The 27682-nt window shown below is 37.1% G+C and overlaps 1 protein-coding gene across 2 annotated transcripts in view; it reads left to right on the plus strand.

Moving 5' to 3' along the window:
* Positions 1–27682, plus strand: part of ARHGEF26 (Rho guanine nucleotide exchange factor 26) — a 181717-nt gene that overhangs the window by 48603 nt on the left and 105432 nt on the right. For both annotated transcript variants that reach the window (XM_077160830.1, XM_077160829.1), the window contains exon 5: positions 5238–5398. In XM_077160830.1, the coding sequence (XP_077016945.1) occupies positions 5238–5398 (161 nt within the window). The remainder of the gene's footprint in view (positions 1–5237; positions 5399–27682) is intronic.

Below are 27682 nucleotides of genomic sequence, written 5' to 3' on the forward strand. Positions count from 1 at the left end.
ATATAAATGTATGTAAATGTGTATATGTGTGTGTGTGTGTGTGTGAGTGTGTGTGTGTGTGTAACTTCCAAAAAGGACCAGAGGTATTGTTTTGTTATTTCATTGACAAGGAATAAAGTAAAATTATCAAAGCATATTATAGTAACTTTTTTTAAGTTAAAAAAATGAAATATTTGATGATAACTAATACTTTAAAATGTCACATTATGTGTGAGACTAAAGCAAAAAATATTTATTTGTTACAAAATTTAGATTTTGACTAGAGCATTTCCTAATATAACTCATGTAGATAGTTTGATTGAATGTCATAAGTACTTGGAATCTCAGGTAGGACATGAGTTTTTGTTGGTTTGTCCAGAGTGATCCCCCGATGAATCCCAGAATGATTTGATCAGTGACTGGAAAAGTATTTGCAAGCCCCCTTCGGGAATGGTGAGAGTGGGGAGAAATTCAACTTCCCCAAGTTGAATTCTTGATATTCTCACAAGCAGTGTGGACAACCAAAGCTGTAGGCTGAGCCCCCAGTCTTGGGGTTTGTTCACATGAAACTTAACCCCACAAAAGATAGGTCAAGTCTACCTAAAATTTAGGCCTAAGAGTCACCCCCAAGAGAGCCTCTTTTGTTGCTCAGATGTGGCCTCTCTCTCCAGCCAATATGATGAGCAGTCTCACCACCCTCCCCCTCTCTGCGTGGGACATGACTCCCAGGGGTGTGGATCTTCCTGGCAATGTGGGACAAAGATCCTGGAATGAGCTGAGACTCAGCATCAAAGGACTGAGAAAAACCCTAGAATGAGCTGAGAATTAACATCAAGAGATTGAGAGAACCTTCTCGACCAAAAGGAGGAAGAGTAAAATGAGACAAAGTGTCAATGGCTGAGAGATTCCAAACAGAGTCGAGAGGTTATCCTGGAGGTTATTCTTATGCATTAAGTAGATATCACCTAGTTGTTCAAGATGTAGTGAAGAGGCTGGAGGGAATTGCCTGAAAATGTAGTGCTGTGTTCCAGTAGCCATGTTTCTTGGTGATGATTGAACAATGATATAGCTTTCACAATGAGACTCTGTGAATGTGAAAACCTTATGTCTGATGCTCCTTTTAGCTACTATATCAACAGAAGAGTAGAACATATGGAATAAAAATAAATAATAGGGGAAACAAATGTTAAAATAAATTCAGTTTGAAATAGTGGTAAATGAAAGCGAGGGGTAAGGGGTATGGTACGTATAGTTTTTTTTTCTCTATTATCATTTTATTTCTTTTTCTGTTGTCTTTTTATTTCTTTTTCTAAATCGATGCAAATGTACTAAGAAATGATGACTATGCAACTATGTGATGATGTTAAGAATTACTGATTGTATATGTAGAATGGAATGATTTCTAAATGCTTTGTTAATTTTTTTAATTAATAAAGAAAGTTAAAAAAATGAAATATTTGAAGCTCTATATATGTTACTAGAATAAAAATTAAAGAAAACAACAACATAGAACTGTACAGCACAGTAAGCCCTGGTATAACAGTACAATTATAAAAACATTCTTTCATGAATTACATCAGATGTACCATACCAAGACAGAATGTTAACAATAGCATGATATATGGAAAGTCTTTATTTTATGCATCATTTTCCTGTAAACCTATACTTTCTCTAACAAAAAAAACCTCTAGAATCCGTGTATATTCACCATTCAGAATTAACAAATGGATTACATTTGCAAATTTTCCCCCTTTTTTTAAGTAAAGAAAATAAACTTTTTTGATAATCCTAAAGTTCTCCACCTCAGTTCATTCCCTTTCCTCAGAGGCAACTATAATCTGTGTTTTTTAATTATGTATTACATTTATACACACATATACTTGCATGTACTCTAAAACGTAGGTAAATTTTATAATTCTATACACATTTTTATGTTACTTGCTTTTTTTTTCCACAGCAACAAGCATCTATTTTTAATGATTCGATTGATGCGTAATTTACATACAATAAAACATACATTTTAGTTGTACATTTTGATGAGTTTTGACATATCTGTATACCTGTTTAGCCACCACCACAATCAAGATATTGAACTGTTTTGCATCTTCCCATAAAGTTTCTTAATGTATATGTTACTTGCTTTTAACATTGAACATTGTTTTTAATATTTATCTATATTAATACATATAAATCGGAATCATCACTCAAATTACTACATAGTATTCCATTCTATGAATAACGTATTTTTTTCAATCCATCCTTCCAGTGATGGAAAATTAGGATGTAGCTTTATTTCTCCTTTATTAACATCATGGTGTAAGCAGTGTTTCTTTCTCCTGGTAGATAAATCCAAGAGCCTCTTTAGACCTCTAAGCCCACTTGGAATATTTCTGTTCTTTTAAACCTTTAATATTTGTGCCTCTTCCATTACCCTTGTTTTTGTTGAAAATGAATATTCAGATTTGTGATATAAAAAAGTAATGACAATGATAAATCTAACTTTCATGTTTCTTTCCATTGTTCTTATCTCAACTGACTTGCTTTTAAGTAATCAGTGGTTTTATTACAGAATATTTTAACAAATATTATATTACATCCCCTCTGCCACTTATTCATCCTTTTATGTGCTCTGTTCTATATAGTTCATCATATCTTTTTGTCTCAATATTAAGGTTACACATACAAATGGCCTTTGCTTTTGAAAATATTTTAAGACAGTTGCAAGTACCACATCCACCAATAACTTGAAATCTGTATATTTGGTCACCAAGGGAGAATTTTATTTTGTTCACATTCAATTTCCTGAGGATAACTGTGTTGATTGGATAGAACCACACAAGGTATAGATTGTGAGACTCTTAATGTTCTCACTTTTTAAAAAATTTTTTTTATTAATTAAAAAAATTAACAACAAAACAATAAGATATCATTCCATTCTACATATATAATCAGTAATTCTTAATATCATCACATAGTTGCATATTCATCATTTCTTAGGACATTTGCATCAATTTAGAAAAAGAAATAAAAAGACAACAGAAAAAGAAATAAAGCAATAATAGAGAAAAAAAGTTATACATACCATACCCCTTACCCCTCGCTTTCATTTACCACTAGCATTTCAAACTAAATTTATTTTAGCATTTGTTCCCCCTATTATTTATTTTTATTCCATATGTTCTACTCTTTTGTTGATATGGTAGATAAAAGGGGTATCAGACACAAGGTTTTCACATTCACAGAGTCTCATTGTGAAAGCTATATCATTGTTCAATCATCATCAAGAGACATGGCTACTGGAACACAGCTCTACATTTTCAGGCACTTCCCTCCAGCCTCTCCAATATGCCTTAACTAACAAGGTGATATCTGTATAATGCGTAAGAATAACCTCCAGGATAACCTCTCAACTCTGTTTGAAATCTCTCAGCCATTGATATTTTATTTTTAGTTATGTATTTATTTTTGGATGATAAAAATATATATACATATTTTTTGTTGTTGGCAACAAATTTCTCCATGTCAGTTACATTCAAGAAAACATTTTTCCCCATTTGTTTTGCCTGAGTTACCATCAGTAATACAACTCAGGCCTCTTGTACATTGTTTTTAGTCCGTTTTTTTTCAATCTAATAAATTTATTTTAACATTTGTTCCCCCGTTATTTATTTATTTAAAATTTTTTAAATTTTTATTAATAAAACCAATCAACATACAATATGAACATTCTTTTTTATCACATAGTTGTACATTCATCATCATGATCATTTCTTAGAACATTTGCATCAATTCAGAAAAAGAAATAAAAAGACAACAGAAAAAAGTTCATGCATACCATACCCCTTACTCCTTCCTTTCATTGATCATTAGGATTTCAATCTACTAAATTGATTTTAACATTTGTTCCCCCTATTATTTATTTTTATGCTATGTGTTTTACTCGTCTGTCCATAAGGTAGATAAAAGGAGCATCAGACACAAGGTTTTGACAATCACACAGTCACATTGTGACAGCGATATCATTATACAATCATCCTCAAGACACATGGCTACGGGAACACAGCTCTACATTTTCAAGCAGTTCCCTCCAGCCTCTCCACTACATCTTGATGTTCTCACTTTTTACTTTTCAGACCATTTCATCCCTTAATTCTCTGTAGTGCAGCTGAGGCTAGACCAGCACGTTTAAGTAGCAACTTAAATTGTTAAGTTTTTGGATGCTAAAAAAAGGACACTGAAACTAGCATCACTAACCCAAAATAAGGCCCACCCATCAGTGGCTGGGCTTGGCCGTGCTGCAGGGAATTATGGACCTGGGGCTGTATGGACCTGGGTCCTGGGGCCTGAAGGGGAGGAGCCCCAGGGGCAGTACCACTAAAGGGGTCTTCAGGAAGGAAGTGAAGCTTAGGCCTGCCAGCTGTTCACCACCCTCCTCTGAGGACATTCTTGGAGAATCTGAGTTTGATTTTGTCAAAGAGCTAGAAGGAGTCCTTACACAGGGCATTGGCCTCTTTTCACATATGTGGGTTGGCATTTCATCATTAGCAAATACTTATCGGGGAAACCACTGTGTACCTGACACCGAGAATTTCTACAGAGGGTCCTCTCTTCCTTCTTGAGATACTGAAGAGAGCTGAGAGGGTGGCTTGGTGAATGGATGGAATTACTTTGAGTTGTATGAGTTATATAAAAGAATTCCTGCCGCAGATAAGAACTTTTTTGAGGGCATATACAGTCATGGTGTTTTAATACCGCCAGAATGTTTGCGGTTACTGACTGCAAATTAGTTAGATTAAAGCACACGGGAGAAGGGAGTGAAAGAATATATTTGAGGGAAGTTTTCTCTGAATGCTAAGTGGCAGCCATAAGTCTTTTTCTGTCCGTGAAGCAACATGCTTGGAAAGCAGGGCTGGAGGAGATGACCCAAAGGTTAATTAATGTCACCCTGAGATTGTGTGGCATGCCCTCACTTCCTTCCATAGATTCTACCCCTTGGCAAAGGCATGACCTCAGGATACAATCTGGAGTCATCCAAATGCTTTCACATTTTCATATATACACTACAGGCAGTGACTATTCCTTGAGATTTCTATGCAACATAAATATCCTTTTTATAAAGACAGTAGCTTTGTAATGCTCTTTTCTTAATGCTTTTTGTACTTTCGAGATATGTCATTTGTATAGCAGAATTATGTAAGCTATAATTTAGTTCTCTAATTAAAGGGATTAACAGTGTGTTTATTTTTCCTTCTTACCAGGCTATCTTTGAAGTCATATCCTCTGAACATTCATATTTACTCAGCTTAGAGATCCTGATATGCATGTTTAAAAATTCTAAAGAACTGAGTGACACGATGACCAAAACTGAGAGTCACCATCTTTTCTCCAACATTACCGATGTCTGTGAAGCAAGCAAAAAGTAAGTCCACTTCAGTCTGCCTTTGATTGTGCCAAGAAATTGCTTGCTAATAAACATCTGCATTATCTCAAAAAGAAGGAATTCAGGGTTATAAGGGCTCTTGTTCATTTAACTGGCGTCGTCTTCATTCCTTGAAAAAGATTTTAAGATATGTTTCAAGTTGTTGGTGGATAGGCAGGTGCTAAGTGTGTAATTAATTGTCGCAGTTTTATCTAAGGTCTCTTTATTCCTTCTCCTTCTCCCATTTCTTCTGCTCACTTTTCTCTTTATTCTTCCTTTTAAATTATGACAACAATGTACCAGTGTTTTGGGGTATTTAACTGAGGATCAGAAAGTAACCCACACATCAACCGTACAAATAAAAATATTATTTATATTTAAATTGTCATATTCTTGTCTTTGTTCATGTATGTGAATATTATTTTTAATTTGCAGTCAGAGGGAACATAATGATTTCTACAGCTTTTCTCTATTTAACATTCTGTAAGCACGGTTACAAAAGTCTTCATGATGACTATTTAATGATGGCAGGTTCAGTTCATGTACCAGTGGTGAATTCTCATACATCTCTGGGTGAACTGCACAGCTATAGTGATGTGACAACATTTTCTAATCCTGCTAGTTCCGTCACAGTGTTGCAGTAGATTTTCCTTCAGTTGCGAAGTTGAACGTCCACACTAACATAGGTTAGTGTATGGGTTGGTGCTGTCTCCGAAGGGTGGAATTTGTGGCCAGATCACTGAGATCTCTGAAAATTTCTTGATAGTTGCACCATTTTAGAAGCCATATTCTCTCACAAGAAAAGATCCTGGAAATCCTGTTATTAGATATAGATACTGTAGTGGGTTGAATGGAGGCCTCTGAAAAGATACAGCCACATCCACGTCCTAATACTTGGACCCAGTGAATGTGGCCTAATTTGGAGAAAGGGCCTTTGCAGATGTAATTCAGTTAAGGATTTTGAGATGAAGTGATCATCCTAGATAACTCAGATAGACCCTAAATCCAATGACAAGTGTCCTTTTAGGAGACGGAAGGGAAAAGGACAACACAGAGGAGGAGGCCATGCGAAGACAAGGCAGAGATTGAGTGACGCAGCCACAAGGAATGTCCCAAGCCACCAGAAGATGGAAGAGGCATTTTATATCATGCAGCCATTAGACAGCCTCTTGCAGTGCATAAATTACTCCAGAGAAAGCTTTTAATAAAATCTGATTGCTGAGTAGCAGCAGTTCTTGAGTAAGGACACTTCTGGTTCCTTGGAGTCTTTTGGGCCTTGACAGCATTGGCCGTTTATCATTGTGGTTACAAAAGAGCGCAGGCTTTGGCCTCAGACAGATTTTGGCCCCAACGGTTGCTTCTTTTCGTAGTTGATTAAACTTGAGCAGATTGTAAAACCTCTCCAGCCCCATTTCTTATCTACAAAATGGGATAAAGATGGCACTTACCCATAGGGGGATGGAAGAATCAAATGAAGTGATTTCATGTTTCAAGTGTGTGTCCAGCATTTCACTTTTGATGAGGAACCATTGAATTTCCTGGTAAGAACTGCAGTCTTCTTCAGTTTTAAGTCTCTCCTGAACAAATCAAGTAGAGAGTCTTGATTTGGTGCTGGTCTTTTTCAGGAAAGGTCTCTTCTTAGGCTTAAACCGTCCACGGGGAGTAGGTATCTGGCTAGAATTTAATATATTATCTCTATTATTTTAAAAGTTTTTCTGTTTTATTTTTTGTCACAAAAACTTTCAGACATACAGAAAAGTAAATAAAATAGTATAATGAATTTCCATATACTCCAAACTAATGTTTAACAATCATTAACATTTTTCTAAATTTGCTATTTTTTTCAGTTGAATGTTTCAAAGTATATAGATATGACTTTTTACTCCTAAATAATTCATTATTCAAGTCTAAAAAGATAAGGAAATTTCCTTATTTGTCATGATCATACTTATTTTAGCTTACTAATGCTCCTTGGAATGCAATGGACTGACTTTATAAAGGGGATTTATTAAGTTACAAGTTTACCATTCTAAGGTCATAAAAATGTCCAAACAAAGGCATTCAGAGAAAGCTCCGTTGACTCAAGACAGGCCAGAGGCATCTGTATCACCACTGTTAGTTGGGAAGTCACATGACTGATGTCTGCTGTTCCTTTAGCTTCTGATTTCAAATAGCTTCCCCAGGAGCATTTTTGTTCTGCATCTCCAAACCTCTCTGTCTGTGCTGGCTCTGAGAGTTTTCCAAAATGGTTCCCTCTTAAAGGACTTCAGTAAGCAAATTAAGACCCACCTTGAATGAATAGAGACACATCTCCATGGAAACCACCTAATTAAAAGGTTCCCACCTTCAAGTGAATGGATCACATCTCCATGGAAACAACTTAATCAAAAAGATCCCACCTTATGTCTGCCCCCATAAGATTGAATTAGGGAAAAAAAGAACATGGCTTTTCTCAGGTACATAACAGTGTCAGACCAGCACAGCACCTCGCATTGTTTCACTTAACATTTTATTCTGTATAGGTAATAGATTCACATGATTCAAAATTCGAAAGGTGCAAAAGTAAAGTCAAAATGCCCTTCATATCACCACCTCCCAGCCTTCTGACAGGTGGCCAAAGTTAACATTTTCTTTCTTGTGTATCTTTTTAGAAATAATTTAGGATGATGTAAGAAAATCATATTTCTATTTTTTCCTTTATTAACTTAACTGATAGCGTGCTATAAACACTGTTCTGACCCTTACTTTCTTCACTTCTATCTTGGAGGTTATTCCCTATCAGTGCATAAAAAGTTTCTGCCATTCATTTTTACACCTGCTCCTTACAAAATTATTTGCGACATTCTCAGTAGGCACATAACGTGTTTGGTACTCAATACCAGATCCATTAGTTCATTGTGGACTTCAGAATGGTGATACTCTAATTTATCATTCTTTATTCACTTAAGAGTCAGATCTGTTAATGTACCCGGTAGTGAAGTGCAAGTATTATATTTATTGATGCTCAAATCATCCCATCTTTGATCTTAACAATCCTTGATGGTTTCCTTGCTATGGGGTATATCAAGAGGTCTGAGCACAATCTTTTACAGTACCTGCCTCAGTCCTGGAATCAACTGTTTCCCCAAAGAATGCTGGTATTTTTAAATGTGAAGTGATATTTTAAGACTGTCGTTTGGGAGCTTGGAGCACTCATTGCTACATGGTTCTTAATTGATTTTAGGCATTTTAGAAGATTGCCAGAAAAAAAATACATATGCAAAACATTTACATGGAACTAAATTCAAATCTACGAAGGAGGCATTTTCAAAGAAGCCTAGTTTCTGTCCCTTTTGCCTTATGCTCTGTTGCTCCCTTATACAGGTAGTCATTTTTTTTTTTAAAAAAAAGCTAGTTTATTTTGTTTTTTAATGTAAGTGTATACATTTGCAAATTTGTATTCACCCTTTAATAACATGCCTCCTACAAATTTCTCAACCTCTTTTTATTCAGTTAACAATAGATAGAGATTATTCCACAGTAGTTTGTAGAGATGTTCCTTATTCCTTTTTATAGCTACCTCGTTTTCCACTGAGAACCGTAGTTTATTCATCCAGTCCCCCATTGGTGGACATTAGAATCATTTTTAGTCTTTTGCTGTTAAAAAGAATCCTGCTTTGTGCCATTTTGTATGGTAATATCAATTTTTCAAAGTTTATTGTTATGAAATATAGCATATATGCAAACTAAAAGAAGAGAAAGCAATCATTTTTAAAGCATGCTTCAATAAGTACTAAGAGATTTCAGAGTTTGTTGTGGGTTACTAGTCCACTATTTCAGATTTTTCCTTCCAAACTGTTCCAAAACACTGGAGGCTGGAAGAAATATCAGTATAGTGATTCAGCAGTCATACTTGTTTGTTAAATTCTGTTTTCTCTGTTGTAACTTCTCCTTCTCCTTTGTTCCTTCTCCCAATCTATAGGAATCATTAGACAATTTCTGTTCTGACTTTTTCATGTTGATAAGGGGTGTCAACACTAAAGATGGGGGGATGTAATTCGTTGATAATTTTAGAGAGACTAATTCTTCTGGGTTTCAAGATTTATCTGGCCTAGGAATCCTCTGGAAATTATAGGTTCCAGGAACTTAGTGCATGAAACTTTTATAGAGTTGGGCTTAGCGAGAGAGAGAGAGAGAGAGAGAGAGAGAGAGAGAGAGAGAGAGAGAGAGACCACATCTGAGTAACAAAAGAGGTTTTCTGGAAGTAGCTCTTTATTATTATTATTTTTTTATTGTATAATATAACATATGTACAAAGCAAAGAAATGAAAAAGCAGTAGTTTCAAAGCACTCTTCAATAAGTAGTTACAGGACAGATAAAAACAGAGTTTGACATGGGCTACCATACCATCATCTCAGATTTTTCCTTTTAGCTGCTCTAGAATATAGAAGGCTAGAAGGAATAAATATTTTTTTATCATCACAGTCAACTTTTTTTCTTTTTTGTGAAAAATAACATATACAAAAAAAATCAATAAATATCAAAGCATAGCAAAGCAATTAGCTATAGAACATATTTCAGAGTTTGGTATTACAGTTCCACTATTTTAGATTTTTACTTCTAGCTGCTCTAAGATACTGGAGACTAAAAGAAATATTAATTTGATAAATCAGAAATCTTATTCACTTATTAAATCCTATTTTCCCTGTATAACTCCACCATCACCTTTGATCTTTCTAACCTACTCTTTAGGGGTATTTGGGCTATGGCCATTCTAACTTTTTCATGTTGAAAGGGGCTGTCAATAATATGGAGTAGGGAGATGGATATAGCTGATGTCCTGGAGAGGCTGGGCCCTCTAGGTTTCAGGACTTATCTGGTCCAGGGACCCATCTGGATGTTGTAGGTTCCTGGAAACCCTACTGCATGGAACCCTTGTAGAATCTTATATATTCTAGGTGTTCTTTAGGATTGGCTGGAATGGTTTTGGTTGGGGGTTGGCATGTTATGATAGGTAGCAATGTCTAACCAAAGCTTGCCTAAGAGTGACCTCCCCAGTAGCCTCTCAACTCTAAATTCTCTCAGCTATTGATACCTTATTATTTACACTTCTTTTCCCCCCTTTGGTCAGGTTGGAATTATTGATGCCATGGTGCCAGGGCCAGACTTATCCCTGGGACTCATCTCCCATGCCACCAGGGAGTCTTTCACCCCTGGATGTCATGTCCCACATAGAGGGGAAGGCAATGATTTCACTTGCAGAGTTTGGCATAGAGAGCCTGAGGTTACATCTGAGAAAAAAGAGGTCCTCGAGAAGTAACTCTGAGGGATACCTATAGGTAGGCTAAGCTTCTCCACTACCTGTATAAGCTTCCCCAAAATAATCCTCAAGATCAAGGACCTAACCAATTGGGTATCCCTAAAGTTTGGGTATCCCTAAAGTTTGACACAGTATCAGGGGATTCCCTGATGGCGAATTTTTAATAGTTCCATATTTTTTATCCCATCCCTCAAGGACCTTGCCAATACTTTTTGATTATCTGCTTAATATATTCTAGGATGTATCCAGGCATTACTTTAAGCTATATAGGATTAAAGGTTCTCATTCTTATCTGGGCTCCCTGTGTTCCATTTGTTCAAATGAGCTTTCTAGACAGGTTGGGTTAGATCATATGCTACAGAAAATTTAGGTTTCAGACAAAATAAACTTTTCTTCCTTTGGTCTCAAAGAGTAGATTTGGTTCTAAAATATAGACAGTGTCCTAGAAGCAGCTCTTAAGCCTCACTATAGGTAGTCTTGGCTTCTCCATTACAGAAATAAGTCTCATAAGGGCAAGCCTCAAAATCAAGGGCGTGGTCTATATTCTTGGGGGACCACAGTCTGAGATGTATCCAGGTATTAAATTATGTTATACAGAATTATGAGGCCTCATTCCTATTCAGCATTCCAGAAATTTGGGTTGTTTAAATGAGCTATCCAGGCAGGTTGAATTAGATTGTATATTATAGAAAATTAAGGTCTTAGGCACAATAAACCTCTCTGCCTTTGATCTTACACAATAGGTGAAGGTCTAGTGTATACACATTATCATCTTTTACCCTGTATTCTGAGTTACCTTAGTCCTAGCCAGAATTGCTTTGTTTTCATCTCTAATTGAGGCCTGACCTCTTTATGGGTTACTTTATTATTATATGTAGCTATGCTAACTTTCAGGGCTGCAGCACTCCATTTCTGGGCCTTAGGTGTCACGGAATTACTCAACATTCCAGGGAAATACCAGCTGAGACACATTTAGCTCAGTGTCTCAGAGTCTGGATATACACTTACACAACTTCAGACTAAGTATAGCTACTATGAGGGCTTCCAGTCTAGGCTCCAGTTTTCTTTTAAGTGTTTTTTGAAAGAGACCTTAGCATATTTGTCCTTTTATTTCTGTCTTATTTCACACAATACATTAAACCCAAGGTTAATTCAGTTCATTGTGTGCCTCTCAACGTCCTTCCTTTTTTTGTAGTCATGCCATATTCCATCATATTAAGTGTGTCATAGTTTGCAGCTCTGCTGCTCAGTGTTGGACCCTTTGGCTCCTTCCATTTGGTCATCATAGATAATGTGCAAAATAAACAAATCATTTCTTACAGTATCCTCAGTTGTACAATCAGCAGCACTCTCAATTTTAGACAGTTTTCATTGGTCAGTAGAGACCGAGAACCAACAAACACAACCGCACTAAATACTGATTTAAAACTACCCCTTATCTGGTAGTGCTGTGGTACTATAGATGTCTTCCTATTAACTATTGGCCATAGCGTGCCATTTTAGTTTCCCCCATACCCCTCAACTATTGACTCTTTGTCCACTATCAAACCCTTGAAATAGTTCATACGAGAACTTGTTTATAATTGTAGTTTTAATTAGTGGGACACATGGCTTTGAACACCCCCTTTCAATCATATAATACCTTCAATTGACACATTTTTGAAGTTTTTTATTAAAACACTTTTAAATGAAATACAGTAACGTAAGCTTAATGACACGTATTTATTAAGTGATTATTCAGGTGGTACACTGATATGGCAAAAAATCATTAAGGTAATAAAAACCAAAATAACACCTTTTAGGTATTTATCACAGTATGTGTTCTGTTCATATTTATTAATGATAGAGTTATTCTATTACAGGACTCTTATCTGGAGAGTGGACAGTGTCACAGAGCAAGTAGTTCTTGCTGAGTTTATCAAATATCAAAATATTGGAATGCAGGGTCCTACTGAAGCTTGAAGGAAGTGTGCAGTTGTTAATTCAGTCTTGTATGCAGTACTCATCATTTACTTAAAGCATTTTGGTACAGCCTTTCCAACAGAGTGTATATATACCGATAAATAAATAGACTGCTGTCAATGAACACACAGTCCCAAAGTATTAGGATAACTAACCAAAGTATTAATGTACTTTGTGGTTAGTAAGCAACATGTAAAACTTATGACTCCAAGAGGTCGGAAAACCCAAAGCAGACAATTCTAGGATGGGAAAATCTACAGTAATATGTCTTTAATTTAATGAGTCATGATATTTCTTTATGATGAACAATTATATATGGGAAATTTTTCAGAATATATTCATATTAGAAAGCAGGTCTGAAGAGTAGGACTTCAAATTGTATTTGATTTTAATTATTTGGAAGGTAATTCACCAAAATGTTCAAGACAGTTTTCTCTGGATGATGGAATTATGAGTTATTTTATTTCTTTCTTTATGCTTTTGTATGGTTTCAAGTAGTAAAATAAACATTACTTCTAGATAGTCAGAAAAGGAAACAAGGAAAGGAAAAACAGGCAGTAAGAAATGTGAGCCAAAAATAAAATTAGGTTCGGCCAAATTAATGTCTGACAAATCCATAATGGGTTAACCTTGAAATGTTACTTTATTTAAATTGTAGATTCAATTTTTATTCATTTCATCAAAAATCCTTCACAAAATCTACATATTGTATGATTTTTAAAAAATGTTTTCATATCTATAGGTTAAAGATATAGGGGCTATTCTAGATATTTTTGTCTATTTTTAATTTAGAAAACAGAACTCAGAACATTCTCAACCTCTGTTAATAAAGAAATAGCCTCATCCTTTACATTTCATTTTGTTTTTATTTGAAATGCAGTACTTTAATTTGGATAGCTGTTTATGGAATATTTGTTATAATATCTCTGTTATAACATATTTACCTGATAAATCCTATGTCTGTATCATAATAACTTATGTTTCAAAAGGTTATTTGTAGTTTGAAACAATCATGTCAGGTATAGTCTTTTTTAAAATTTGAAAGCACTCAGATTTCCAAAGCCCATTTCATTACGTAATGCCTCTAGTTGAACTTCCCACATTTAGTCCCCAGCAGTGACTCTCAATTGATAACTATTTAACATGCTGTGAAAGAGTTTCCATTCCTGAGAAAATTAAAAGTCAAATCTTGAATAAAAGAAACCACCAGTTTCTGACTTAGTTATTACTGGTTAAGCAAGACATTGTTGAGTGTAGTGTAATCAAGGCTATCTTACTTTTAACTGATGGAAAATTGTAGCTATAACTGACGGGCTGTTTAGTGTAGGCTAGCTTCACAACATGATCAGCACCCGGGACAACAATGTGGTGTCTGGTCCCCTTTATAGTGCTTCACTGTTTGCCAAAAGATAGCAATCATAAGCCTGTTTATGTAAGGGTGACATTGTTTGAAGACAAGCAGGCAGCAAGGGGCAAAGTTCATTCTAATCCTAGGTATATTTATCAGTTGCATGTCCCTACTGAATTTCTTCTTCTTTATGAAGAATTGCTTATTTCAGTCAATACATATGCCTCCTATTCTGCCAGGCGTTTAGGTTCCAAGGGCATCTTGGCTGGTGGCACCTGCCGATTGGCCCTCCGGCTGTTGGTCCTCAGAGGCTGGTGGAGGTTCTCTGCAACATGCCTGGTCATTGTGCAGAGACATCCTAGAGGAGGGCACTTACCCCAATGTGAGAAGGTTTGGGTAAGGCTGGAGGTTTCAGGCTGGAACAGCCCATAGTGATGCACAAGGTGTGCTTGAGAGCAGATGGTGGAGGGCTTTGTGTGCCCTGCTAAGGAGTTTGCACTCCTTCCTGAAGGCTAAGTGGAAGCATTGAGCATTTAAGTAGGGGACTGGTGTGGTGGCAATGAGACAACAGTGTGGTGCATTATGGGGAAGATAAAATTTAAGAAAGGCTTAACACAATTGCAACAATGCATCCAGACATCTGGAAATCTGAATAACAGCACTGACATGAGGACCAAAGGAAAAGGGCTTGAAAGATATTCAAGACACAGAGTCTTGAGAACTTGGTGACTGATTAAATGTGAGGGATGAAAAAGAGGAGTTTAGTTTGTCTCCCATGTTTCTAGTCTGGTTGACTGTTGATGGTGGTTGTATTGGCCAGAATAGAAGACAAAATGGTTGGGGCTTAGAGGGGAACATAGTATTCAGCTTGGCGCATGTTAAGTTCAAAGTGACGGTGGAGCAAGGAGGTGAAGATTTCTAATTACAACGAGAAAAAGAGGCCAGAACTCCAGAAAACTCTGAATTAGAGATGTAGATTTGGGTCATCTAGTTGGTCCTTGGCTGTATGGGTTTTAATGAGACAGTAGTGTTTGTAGTAGTGTGTTATTAAGTCAGAGAGGAAGTGGTTGTATTGCCCCCCACACCCCGCTCCCAGGGCTTTGGAACTGCATTTATGGTTGTCCCAGTGACTTGGGGCCTCTACTGGCATCAGGCGACTTGGGACTTAGTGGCTTTAGTGGGTGTCAGACATCCTGCAACAGGTAGGTCGACCCAGACAAGAATGAATTGTCCCACCCAAATGCCAGTAGTGCCCTCACTGAGATACACGGGTGGAGTAAAAAGAGCTCCAGGGTCAGAATTTTGGCATAGCCATATTTAAGGAGCCTAGGGGTTGGGGCGAAAGAGAAGTTAATAGGATGAGAAGAACTTCACGGTAAGCATTGTCCTTTCTAAGCTCTTTGGCTGTAGAGGATTTGCCTCTCTCATTAATACCTTCCTGTTAAACCTCACTGTGTCAAAGCCCTGGCTGCTCTTTGCTCTCTAACCTTCCTAAAAAGATGTGTGTGGGGAGGTAGCAGATCTGTATATGTCTTGTGTTTTTCGTGGGATGATTAGCTAAATCCTTTTCAAGCAGTACTTGTGTACCTTTGGGTCACTACCAGGGCAGAACCTTTGACCTCTCAACTCTGAACTCTTTTCCATCTTAACTGTGTTAACTTCTCTCACTCAGATCCATAGTTTCTCCCTGAACTCATGATCTCCTTCAAAGATACCCTAAAAATGTAACTCTTTTTTTGTTTATTCCATTAGCATTCCGATAGACTTGGATCTTTGTAAATCCATATAAAACTGTAACTTCTAGTCATAAAAGGGAATATTAGCTATCTTCTTCCTTTAGAAAATAATAGGTTAATTCATAGCCAAAGACTACGTATAGTAAATGTTTTGCATATTTCCTTTCATTATAATAATATTTTTGATTCTTGCTTTATAAATCGATGTGCATTTAAAGTAATTTATAGAAAAGTGTTATATTAATAGAAAAAGACCTAGCCTTCATTGTGATTCCTTCACGTGAATTATAACAGAATATGATCTAACTCCATTTGTTTTGTTTGTTTGTTTTGGGTGCATGGTCCAGGAATTGAACCTGGGTCTCCTGCATGTAAGGAAAGTATTTTCACTGAACCACCTAGCTGCATTTGTTTTTTTGTTTTGTTTTGTTTTCTACTTTTTTTATTCTATAGTGTAACATATATACAAAGCAAAGAAACAAAAAAGCAATAGTTTTCAAAGTATTCTTCAACAAGTGGTTACAGGACAGATCCCAGAGTTTGTCATGGGCTACCACATGATCCTCTCATATTTTTCCTTGTAGCTGCTCCAGAATATAGGAGGCAAGAGGGCTTAAATACGTTTTTATCATCACAATCGACTTTTTTTTTCTTCTTTTTTTGTAAACAGTAGCATATATACAAAAAAGCTATAAATTTCAAAGCACAGCAACACAATTAGTTGTAGAACATATTTCAGACTTTGACATGGGTTACAATGTCTCACTTTTAGATTTTTACTTCTACTTGCTTTAAAATACTGAAGACTAAAAGATACCAATTTAATGATTCAGCATTCATATCATTTGTTAAGTCCTATCTTCTGTGTATAATTCCACCATCACCTTTGATCTTCCCATACCTCTCTTTGGGGTGTTTGGGCTTTGGCAATTCTATATTTTTGATATTGGAAGGGTCTGTCACTAATATGGAGTAGGGAGATAGAACTATCTGATGTTCTGGAGAGGGTGGGCTAGGTTTCAGGATTTATCTGGAGAAGGGACCCATCTGGAAGTTGTAGCAATATTCTTTAGGATTGGCTGGAATGGTCCTGGTTGGGGGTGGGCAGGTTATGATAGGTAGCAAGGTCTATCTGAAGTTTGTGTAAGAGCAACCTCCAGAGTAGCCTCTCGAATCCATTTGAACTCTCTCTGCCACTGATACTTTTACACTTTTCTTCGCCCTTTTGGTCAGGATGGAATCGTTGATCCCACAGTGTCAGGTCTGGTTTCATCCCTGGGAGTCCTCTCTCATGTCACCAGGGAGACTTTCACCCCTGGATGTCATGTCCCACATAGTACGGGAGGGCAATGATTTCACTGGCAGAGTTGGACTTAGAGAGACTGAGACCACATCTCAGCAACAGCAGAGGTCCTCCAGAAGTAACTCTTAGACATGCCTATAGGTAGGCTAAGCTTCTATGCTACCTACATAAGCTTCACAAGAGTAAACCTCATGATTGAGGGCATGGCCTATTGATTTGGGTGTCCATAAAGTTTGACACAGTATCAGGGGATTCCCTGATGGTAAGGTTTAATAGTTCCATGGTCTTTCTCCCCTCCCTTAGTGGACTTTGCCAATACTTTTTGGTTATCTGCTTATTATACTCTAGGATGTTTCCAGGCATTACAATAATCTGTACTGAATTAATGGACCTCTTTATTATTCGGTGCTTCCTGTGTTTCAGTTGCTCAAATGAGCTATACAGATAGGCTGAATTAGATTATGCACTACAGAAAATTTCAGTTCCAGATCAAATAAACCTTTCTTCCATTAGGTCTCAAAGAGTATGTGTGGTTCTAAAATATAGACACTGTCTTCCTTACCCCTATGTTCTGAATTACTTTAACCCTAGCCTTTTCGGCTTTGTTCTTATCCCTAAATATCAGCTTACATATATAAAATAGCCTCTCAAAATCCAGAAATAATAATCACCACTCCAGACTTAATGTGTCTGCTCTAAAAGTGTACAATCTAGGCCCCTGTTGCCTTATAAGTATTTTCTAAAGGTGACTATGCCATTGTTGTTTTTTTGTTTCTGGCTTATTTTGTCTAATGAAATGTCCCACATCTTCATTCACATCGTTGTATGCCTCACGATATTGTTCCTTTTTGTAGCAGCACAACCTTTGTTCATAAGTATACACTATCCTTCGCCATTCTACTTCTCTGTCTGTGCATCCTTCAGTCATCTGCATTCATCGGGCATCATGTAGAGGACTCAAAGTCCATAGTCCATCAACATTCTCAATTTTAGATACTTTCATTGTTCCCAAAAGACAGAACACCAATAAACACACCCTCACCAAATAGGAAATCTAAACCTCCTCTTAACTCTGTCCGTCGCCCCATTATTTACCTTTGCATTTGCTATGGTAGTGCTGATGGTTTCCTTTTGAACATAGCTCATAGCATGCAATAGCAGTTTTCCCCCTGTACCCTGGACTTAAACACTCTTTATGCAAGAATCATATCTTGGAAGTAATTCTTACGAGAACTCATTCATATTTCTAGTGTGAGTCAGTGGGACATGTAGGTCTATACAGACCCTTTCAATCTCCTTCATCCTCCATGTGGTAATATTACTTCTAGACCCAGTAGAGAATCACCTTTGCGCCTATCTGTTCCCTTACGTTGGAGTTCAACCTCATTAGCTAACAGTTCACCCATCTTTAGCTTCTATGTATTTCTAAGTCCCCTGTATTCTGTATTATAAGCCTCTGATTATACCTTTATGCTAGTCATAAAAGTGGAATCATACATTATCTGTCCTTTTGTGTCTGGCTAATTTCTCTTAGCATTGTGTCTTCAAGGCTCATCCATCTTGTCATGTGCTTCAGGACGTCATTTTGTCTTACTGCTGCATAATATTTCATTGTATGTATATACCACATTTTTGATCCCCTCATCTGTTAATGGGCATTTGATTTGTTTCCATCTTTTGGTGATTGTGAATAATGCTCCTATAAACATTGGTGTGCAGATGTCTGTTTGTGTCGTTGCTTATAGCTCTTCTGGTTATATACCAAGTAGTGCTATTGCTGGGTCATAGGGCAACTCGACAATTAATTTCCTAAGGAACCGCCAAACAGCTTCCATAGTGGCTGCACCATTATACATTCCCACCAGCAGTGCACGAGTGTCCCAATTTCTCCACATCCTCTCCAACATTTATCGTTTTCTATTTGTTTAACAGCAGCCATTCTTATCGGTATGAGGTGGCATCTCATTGTAGTCTTGACCTGCATTTCCCTTATAACCAGTGAAAATGAGCATCTCTTATGTGCTTTTGAGCCATCTGTATTTGCTCTTCAGAAAAATGCCTATTCATATCTTTAGTCCATTTTATAATTGGATTGTTTATTGTTTTGTTGTTGAGTTGTATGATTTCTTTGTATATGCAGGAAATCAAATTTGTCTGATATGTGATTTCCAAATATTTTCTGCCATTGAGTTGGTTGCCTCTTCATCTTTTTGACAAAGTCCTTTGAGGTGCAGAAACATTTGATTTTGAGGAGTTCCCATTTATATATATTTTTCTTTTGTTTCTTGTGCTTTGGGTATAAAGTTTAGGAAGCTACCTCCTAGTACTAGGTCTTGAAGATGTTTCCCTACATTTTCTTCTAGAAGCTTTATGGTGCTAGTTCTTATATTTAGGTGTTTGATCCACTTTGAGTTAATTTTTGTGTAGGGTGTAAGATAGGGGTCCTCTTGCATTCTCTTGGCTACCGATATCCAGTTTTTCCATGCCCAATTATTGAAAAGACTATTTTGTCCCAATTCAGAGGATTTGGGGGCCTTGTGCAAAATCAGTTGACCATAAATTTGGTGGTCTATTTCTGCACTCTTGATTTGATTCCATTGGTCAATGCTTCTGTCTTTGTGCCGGTACCACAGTATTTTGACCACTGTGGCTTTATAATAGGTTTTAAAGTCAGGGAGTGTTAATCTTCCCACTTCGTTCTCTTATTTAGGATGCTTTTAGCTGTTCAGGGTCTCTTTCCCTTCCAGATGAATTTGGTAGTTAGTTTTTCCATATCTTCCAAATAGGTTGTTGTGATTTTGATTGGTACTTGTTGAATCTATTGATCAATTTGGGGAGAATTGACGTCTTAACTATATTTAGCCTTCCTGTCCATGAGCAGGGAATGTCTTTCCACCTACTTAGATCTCCTTTGATTTCTTTTAGGAAGGGTATGTAGTTTTCTGTGTACAATCCTTTACATCCCTAGTTGAGATCATTCCTTAAGTATGTGATTCTTTTAGTAGCTATTTTGAATGGAATTTTTTCCTTAACTGACTCCTCAGCTAGGTCAGTGCTTGTGTATGGAAATGTTACTGATTTTTGCACATTAATTTTATATCCTGCTACCTTGCTGAATTCTTTTAGTAATGCTCAAGTAACTTTGCTGTAGATTTCTCAGGATCTTCCAAGTATAGTATATCATCTGCAAATAATGAGAGTTTTACTTCTTCCTTTCCAATTCGAATGCCTTTTATTTCCTTGTACTACCTGTTTGCGCTAGCTAGGTCTTCTAGCACAATGTTGAATAATAGTGGTAACACTGGGCACCCTTGTTGTGTACCTGATCTTAGGGGGAAGATTTTCAGTCTCTCTCCATTGAGTACGATGCTGGCTATCGGTTTTTCATATATTCCCTTTATCATATTGAGGTAGTTACGTTTGATTCTTAAAAGGATGCTGAATTTAGTTGAATGCTTTATCAGCATCAATTGAGATGATCGTGTGATTTTTCCCTTTTGATTTGTTAATATACTGTGTTACATTAATTAATTTTCGTGTGTTGAAACATACTTGCATTCCTGCTATAATCCCATTTGGTCATGTTATATAATACTTTAAGCTGTTGGATTCGATTTGCTAATATTTTATTGAGAATTTTTGCTTGCATGTTCATTATGGAGATTGGCCTCTAGTTTTTCATTCTTATAGCATCTTTACCCGGTTTTGGTATTAAAATGATATTAGCCTCATAAAATGAGTTAGGTAGAGTTCCTTTTTCCTCAATTTTTTGAAAAGTTTGAACAGAATTTGCATTTGTTCTTTCTGGAGTGTTTGATAAATTTCCTCCGTGAAGTCATCGGGCCCTGGGCTTTTTTTGTAGGAAGATTTTTGATGACTGATTGAATCTCTTTACTGTGATTGATTTGTTGAGATCTTCTGTTTCTTCCTGAGTCAGTGTAGCTTGTCTGTGTGTCTCTGGAAATTTGTCCATTTCATCTGGGTTGTCTAGTTTGTTGACGTATGGTTGTTCATAGTATCCTCTTATGATTTCTTTTCTTTCTTCAGGGTCTGTGGTAAAGCACCCCTTCTCATATCTGTTTTGTTTATTTGCATCTTCTCTCTTTTTGTCATTGTCAGTCTCGCTAGTGGTCCATCAATTTTATTGATTTCCTCAAAGAACCAACTTTTGGTGTTATTGATTCTTTCTATTGTTCTTTTATTCTCCCATTCACTGCTTTAATCTTTGTTATTTCTCTTCATCTATTTGCTTTGGGGTTAGTTTGCTGTTCTTCCTCCAGGTTTGCTGTTAAGTCCTTGATTTTTGCTGTTTCTTGTTTTTTAATATAGGCATTTAAGGCCATAAATTTACCTCTCAGCACAGCCTTTGCTGCATCCCATAAGTTCTTCTAAGTTGTATTCCCATTTTTATTCATCTCCAGACAGTTACTGATTTCTCAAGCAATTTCTTCTGTGGCCCACTGGTTGTTTGAGTGTGTTATTTAATCTCCATATATTTGTGAATGTTCTCGCTCTTTGGTGGTTATTGAGATCCAGCTTCATCCCATTGTGATCAGAGAAAGTGGTTTGAATAATTTCAGTATTTTTATATTCATAAAGACCTGTTTTGTGCCCCAGCATATGATCTATCCTGGAGAATATTCTATTAGAATTTCTAATAGAGCATTAGAGACAAATGTATAACCTTGTGCTTTGGGGTGCAATGACCTATATATGTCTGTTAGGTCTATTCATTTACCAAATTACTTAACTTCTCTATTTCCTTGTTGATCTTCTGTCTTGTTGTTCTATCTATAGAGGAGATTGGTGTATTGAAGTCTCCTACTGTTATTGTTGAAACATCTGTTGCTCCCTTCGGTTTTGCCAGTGTCTGTCTCTCATACTTTTGAACTCCTTGATTGGGAGCATAAACATTTATGATTGTTATATCTTCTTGGTGAATTGATCTTTTAATTAGTATATAGTGTCCTTCTTTATCTCTTATGATGTCTTTACATTTGAAGTCTATTTTGTCTGATATTAGTACAGCTACTCCTGCTTTCTTTTGGTTACAACTTACATGGAAAATGTTTTGCCAGGCTTTCACTTTCAATCTATTTGTATGCTTGTGTGTGAGTTGAGTCTCTTGTAAGCAGCATATAGCTGGATTGTGTTTTTAATCCATTCTGCCAGTCTGTATCTTTTAATTCATAAGCTTAGTCCGTTAATATTCAAAGTTATTACTGAAAAAGCATTTCTTGATTCCACCATCTTATCTTTTCTATTTTATTTGTCCGATCTATATATTCTTTTCCCTCTTTCTCTTTGTATTACTTAAATTATCCTTAGTGGCGCTCTTCAATTCTGTGTCCTCCTCCAGACCTCCCTGTCCTTTTTTTTTTTTTTTTTTTTTTTTCAAATAGCAGAATTCCTTTTAGTGTTTCTTGTAGGGCTGGTCTTTTGTTGACATATTCTTTCAGAACTTCTTTGTCTGTGAAAACTTTAATCTCTCCCTCTATTTTGAAGGACAGTTTGGCTGGGTACACAATTCTTGGCTGTAAGTGTTTCTCTTTCAGGATCTTGAATTTATCATACCACTGCCTTCTTACCTCCAGAGTGCTAGTTGAGTAGTCTGAACTAAGTTTTATTTTATTTCCCTTGTATGTAGTGGATTGTTTTTCTCTTGCCACTTTCAGGATTTTCTGCTTCTCTTCAACATTTGACAGACTGATTGGTATGTGTCCTGGGGAAAGCCTATTTGGATTTATTCTGTTTGGAATTCTTTGGGCTTCTTTGACTTGTATATTTATGTCCCTTATAAGAGTTGAGAAATTTTCCCCATTTATATCTTCAACTACTCTTTCTAGCCCTTTACTCCTCTCTGCTCCTTCTGTAACACAGGTGATTCTTATATTTGTGTGCTGTGTTTTGTCTGTCATATCCCTGAGTTCCCATTTAATTTTTTCCATCTTTTTTGTCATTTGCTGATTTGAGTCTTTGAAGTCAATGATCCTGTCCTCTATATCACTTATTCTTTCTTCTGTCTCTTCAAATCTGGTGTGGTGTGCCTCTACTATGTTTTTTATTTGGTCAACAGAGTCTTTAATCTCTGTGGTTTCCACCATTTTCTGTTCTATTTATTCTTTCAGATTCCTCTTTGTGCTCTTCTGCTGTCTTCTTGATCTCCTTTATGTCATTTGCTATCCCACTTATTTTATTAAATAGAGTTGTATGAACATCTTTGATTAGTTTTTTCAACACCTGTGTTTCCTTGGTGTTTTCATTTGGTCATTAGCAGGGCTATGTCTATGCATTTTGATATACTTAGTGATCTTCTGCTGTCTTGGTGGCATATAAATGTCTTGATTGATTTACTTTAGAAGTTGATTTCTTTTAGTTGTCTAAGGTTTTGTTTTTGCAGGATTCTTATACAGCAGGGAGCAGGGCACGGGTGGAACACTCAGTATGGTGATTTGTTTCAGGGCAGGTATGGGCACAGGCTGGGGATGTTACACTGATGCTTGTGAACAAGGGTGCCTAGCAGCCAGGGAGGATGTAGCTGTGTGGGTGCACCGGTCTGGAGGGTGCAACCCTGGTGTGCACTGATCTAAGGCACAGGGCCCTTTGTGCACATGCCTGGAACTGTGGCAGCAGGTCAATGTTACACCTTTGTGGATTGGGGGTAGATGTTACCAGCTGTACAGGTTAGCACTTTTCTCAGAGCTGGGAAGTGAGGCTGAGGGTTGTGCTCATGTGCAGTTCTAGGACTGCTGTAAAGTGCGGTTCCCAGAGCTGAATGACATGAGTGGGGGGGGGGGCGCATGCGTAAACCAGGGAGTGCCATAAACAGATGCGCTGAGCTGAGGGAGGGCGGGATGGGCTGTGTGACACTGTGGGCAATGGGCGGGGTTAGCCTAGGTGTGGAGGTTAGTACCCGCGACCTTTAGGTGCTGGCAACAGCCTGCAGGGAACAGGGAGGGGGAGGTAGTGCTTGGGAGGGGTGCAGGAGAGGTGGGTTGAGCTGTGCTTGGCGTGGGAGTGGGGGGCAGGTACGTGAACGGGGGGGCGGGGCTGGTGGGGTAGGGGCACCTGGAGTGGGGACAATGGGAGCGGGTGACGGGGTTCAGGTGTGTGGGGTATGGGGTGAGTCACTGGTCACGGGGCTGTGTTGGTGAGGGTAGCTTGCCCAAGGAATGTAACCTGGCTTACTTTCTGGTCTGGACCCCTCTTCATGCACGCCTGCGGGTTCCGTGCCTCCGCGCCAGGCTCCAGCTGTCCGCCTCTGAGTTCCTCGCCCTCTACAAGCAGGGCTGCCCCTGTGGTGCAGAAGGCTCTCCCGGGTCAGCCACACTCCCAAATTGCCGCCTCAGTTGCCCTCCTGTCCCTTCTCATTATTCATTATTATTATCATTATTAACTTTTCCGTGGAGCAGGGCTAATTTCAAGGTACTGTAGTCGACCATTTTCCCAAAAGTCCCAATGACTCCATTTGTTTTTAAGTTTAAGATATATCAATGTTAAGAAAGACAGGAGAGAAAATTGTCTTTTGTAGAAGATTGAGTATTAGCCCTCCTTCTGTATTTAGAAACTCATGATTCCAGGATCTAACTAAAGGCTTCTGTGTCAGAGAGTTTTCTGCCGAGTGAAAGTTAGATGAGCCTTTGTTTTGCTGTTTTGTAAAATATGTCTTTACCCCCAAACCTGAGTTTTTATTCTAAAAATCTAAGTTATGCTACCGTAATATTTCATTTAATTTTTTTCAACAACAATCCTAAAAAGTAATGCTATTAAAGAACTTAGCAAGGTGTTCTGTTTTACCTATTAAAAATGAAGACATTGGTATCTCTTTGGGATGCCATTTAAAGCTTAAACTGTGCTTGTTCTCAGTTTCTGCCAAGTAAACTAAAAATATCCATCAGTGTGCTTTTGTGTCCTGAGGATCCAACATATAAGCTGCTAATGCCATGCTCTCCAGTTTCTGCTTTATATAGCAGAGTAAATTACAATAATAGTAAACATACGATTTGGTACTTACCCCGAACATACTTCTGCAGAAGTTTTTTCCTAATTTTAATCAGATTATATTAAAATTGAAATCTCATGGGGTGTTAAATAACTTGTTTAAAATGCGTGTTTTACATTTTTTTATGAAATAAGTTCAAATGACAAAAAAATGACATTTTACTCAAATAATGTTTTCTGTTTCGTAATTAAAATTCAAAACTTGAATGCATTAACTAAATAACTGTAAACCTTTAATAGTCTTTTATAGTATTCATATTAACATTTTATCCTTCCTAATTCTTAAAGATAATTTTTTTAATAAAACACATTAAATTTAACTAGGCCAGAGAATATAGAACCAGTTAAACGTTTGCCTTGAAGTAATGGCTGTTCCTAATGTTTTTCATTAACAAATGTTCTTTCCTTACTCACTATACAATATACATTAACCACAGACTCTTAGATAAATAAAGCAATTACACTGTTTCTCTTAATATAACAGAGGAACTTTACTCTTTCTAAAATCAAACTTCCTCACCTGATAGTTGAAAGATAATGGCATTCTACAACCATCTTTTTATGACATTTTTTAAAAAACTTTTTCTCTGTCCTGGGCTGAATGAAAAAGGAAATTCACTGAAATTCATCTCAAGTACACTGTCATATTTGGGTATTTTAGTCCCTGTTGTTCAACTCTTTATCAATAACTGGTACCTCAGATTATAGTAAAAGAAGTAAGTCATGATTTATGCTTCATCTCAATTAGCGAAATAAGAACTACGGATATCTTAATAGTAGATGGAGTCCTTTTAGTTAAGAATGTAGAAAAGAAATTGGGTGGTCTGAAGTCTTGGTAAAAGTGAGTGGGAAAGTTTGCCAGTTCATAAACTGATTAGAGAGAAGCATTAGTTCTTTTCTGAAATCCCACTAAAAATAATATTAATGTCAATGCACAAACTCAAAAAGATAAAGACAAGAGCATCCACTTTTTTTTTTTTTTTTTTAAACATGAGTAGGCACCGGGAATTGAACCCGGATCCTCTAGCACCGCAGGCAAGCATTCCTGCCTGCTGAGCCACCGTGGCCCGCCCAGCATCCATATTTTTGAACCTGATTAACAATTGGCTCAACCTAACTATTATAGGCAATCCAAAAGCGTTTGACCCTAAGCTGGTGTGAGGAAAGCCAAAGACAGTCAGATTTAAGTCCCCAAATCTCTGCAGGGTGCACAAAGAGTTGGGGTAAGATCGAATTAAAAATAGGAGTTTTGTGAGTCTATTTGAGAAGTAGTGAGACCCCAGATTCTCTCTTCAATCTATGTAGGTGGGTGACACCCCTCTTCACCCTGGCAGCAGGATAAAACAGAAGAGTTCTGGACCAGGAGACTACGCCCAAGTGAGAAAGGAACTGCTGTACAGGAAACAAGGCACAGTGAAGCTGACTTCTGATGCCTTCTGTCCTCATGCTCTTTCTGAACACTGGCAGCCAGGTGCTTTTGTGTTCCTTTGGCCCTTTTTTTGTCCAGTGGTGATTGGCATAGTTTGAGTTAAAGTTTCATTAATGGTATTTATGTTCAAATTCATTATTATTATCATTAAGTTTTGCAGTAATCATCATATTGAAGATTATTATAGCACAAATATTTAAAGCCTCAAACTTTCAAAAAAAATATATATCCATTTTAGGAACATGTTAAGCAAGTACCTATTACCTCTAAGTCTTGGTTTCTGTTTAGCGGCGGTGATAGTCATATCTACCTCATAAGGTTGTTAGTGAGAATTCAATGAGATGATGCTTGTCAAATGTTTAGCATGACAGTAGGCAAGCTCTCAAATAGCTATTCTTTTGTTAATGTTATTTTTATTGCTGTTACTTTTATTTTGATCATCTATGCGTGTTATTCTAAAATGTCTCTGGATTTGTATTTATTGACTTCTTAATGTATATTCTCTATATATTTCCCTCTGCCAGCATTGGTCTAGGACTACATTAAAGAACAGAACTTGCTTTACATAGAACTTGACACAATAATATGCATGGGTTTGTTTTTAAAGATGGTTATGGCATAGTGTTACAGCATTTTAGTAACCATTGTCTTCATTTTGAAATTGAGTAAGACCAAAACAAATTGATTCCTTCAAATCGTGAAGCTTATTAGTTGTGGTTCAGGGCTAAAATCTGAGCTGTTAGCTTCCAAACTGCCTGGTGTTTTCCTTGTGAGTAGAAGATTCCTTGGACCAGTGCTTCAAAACAGGCCCTGGCATGCTCCAGCTGCCAATGAGTACATTTTCCTGGGTATTTTTTGTAGACATTTGGGCCTACTTACATGCATTTTTGCCTTTTGGCATTGCCTTTGCAAGCGCCAATGTATTTAAATTTGGATAATGATCCTCGTTGGGACAGACTAAATGTGTTACCAAGCTGAGTCATTAGCTGTTATCAATCTTAAACTAGGGGAGAAAGTTGTGGAAAAAGAAACAATGGCTGAGGTTTAGTTGCATATTTCATCTGTATTGCATTTACAGCTGTGGGTTTTTGATCCATTTACATGGGTTTTTAACTCTGCCAATTGTGAGTAAAACAAGCCCGACCACACAGTTTTTCTGGCTGATGGAAAAGATTTTAATGTAAATTTTGTGACCTAGCCAAGTT

Source organism: Tamandua tetradactyla, chromosome 5 (assembly GCF_023851605.1).
Source record: "Tamandua tetradactyla isolate mTamTet1 chromosome 5, mTamTet1.pri, whole genome shotgun sequence".
NCBI classification, from domain to species: Eukaryota; Metazoa; Chordata; class Mammalia; order Pilosa; family Myrmecophagidae; genus Tamandua; species Tamandua tetradactyla.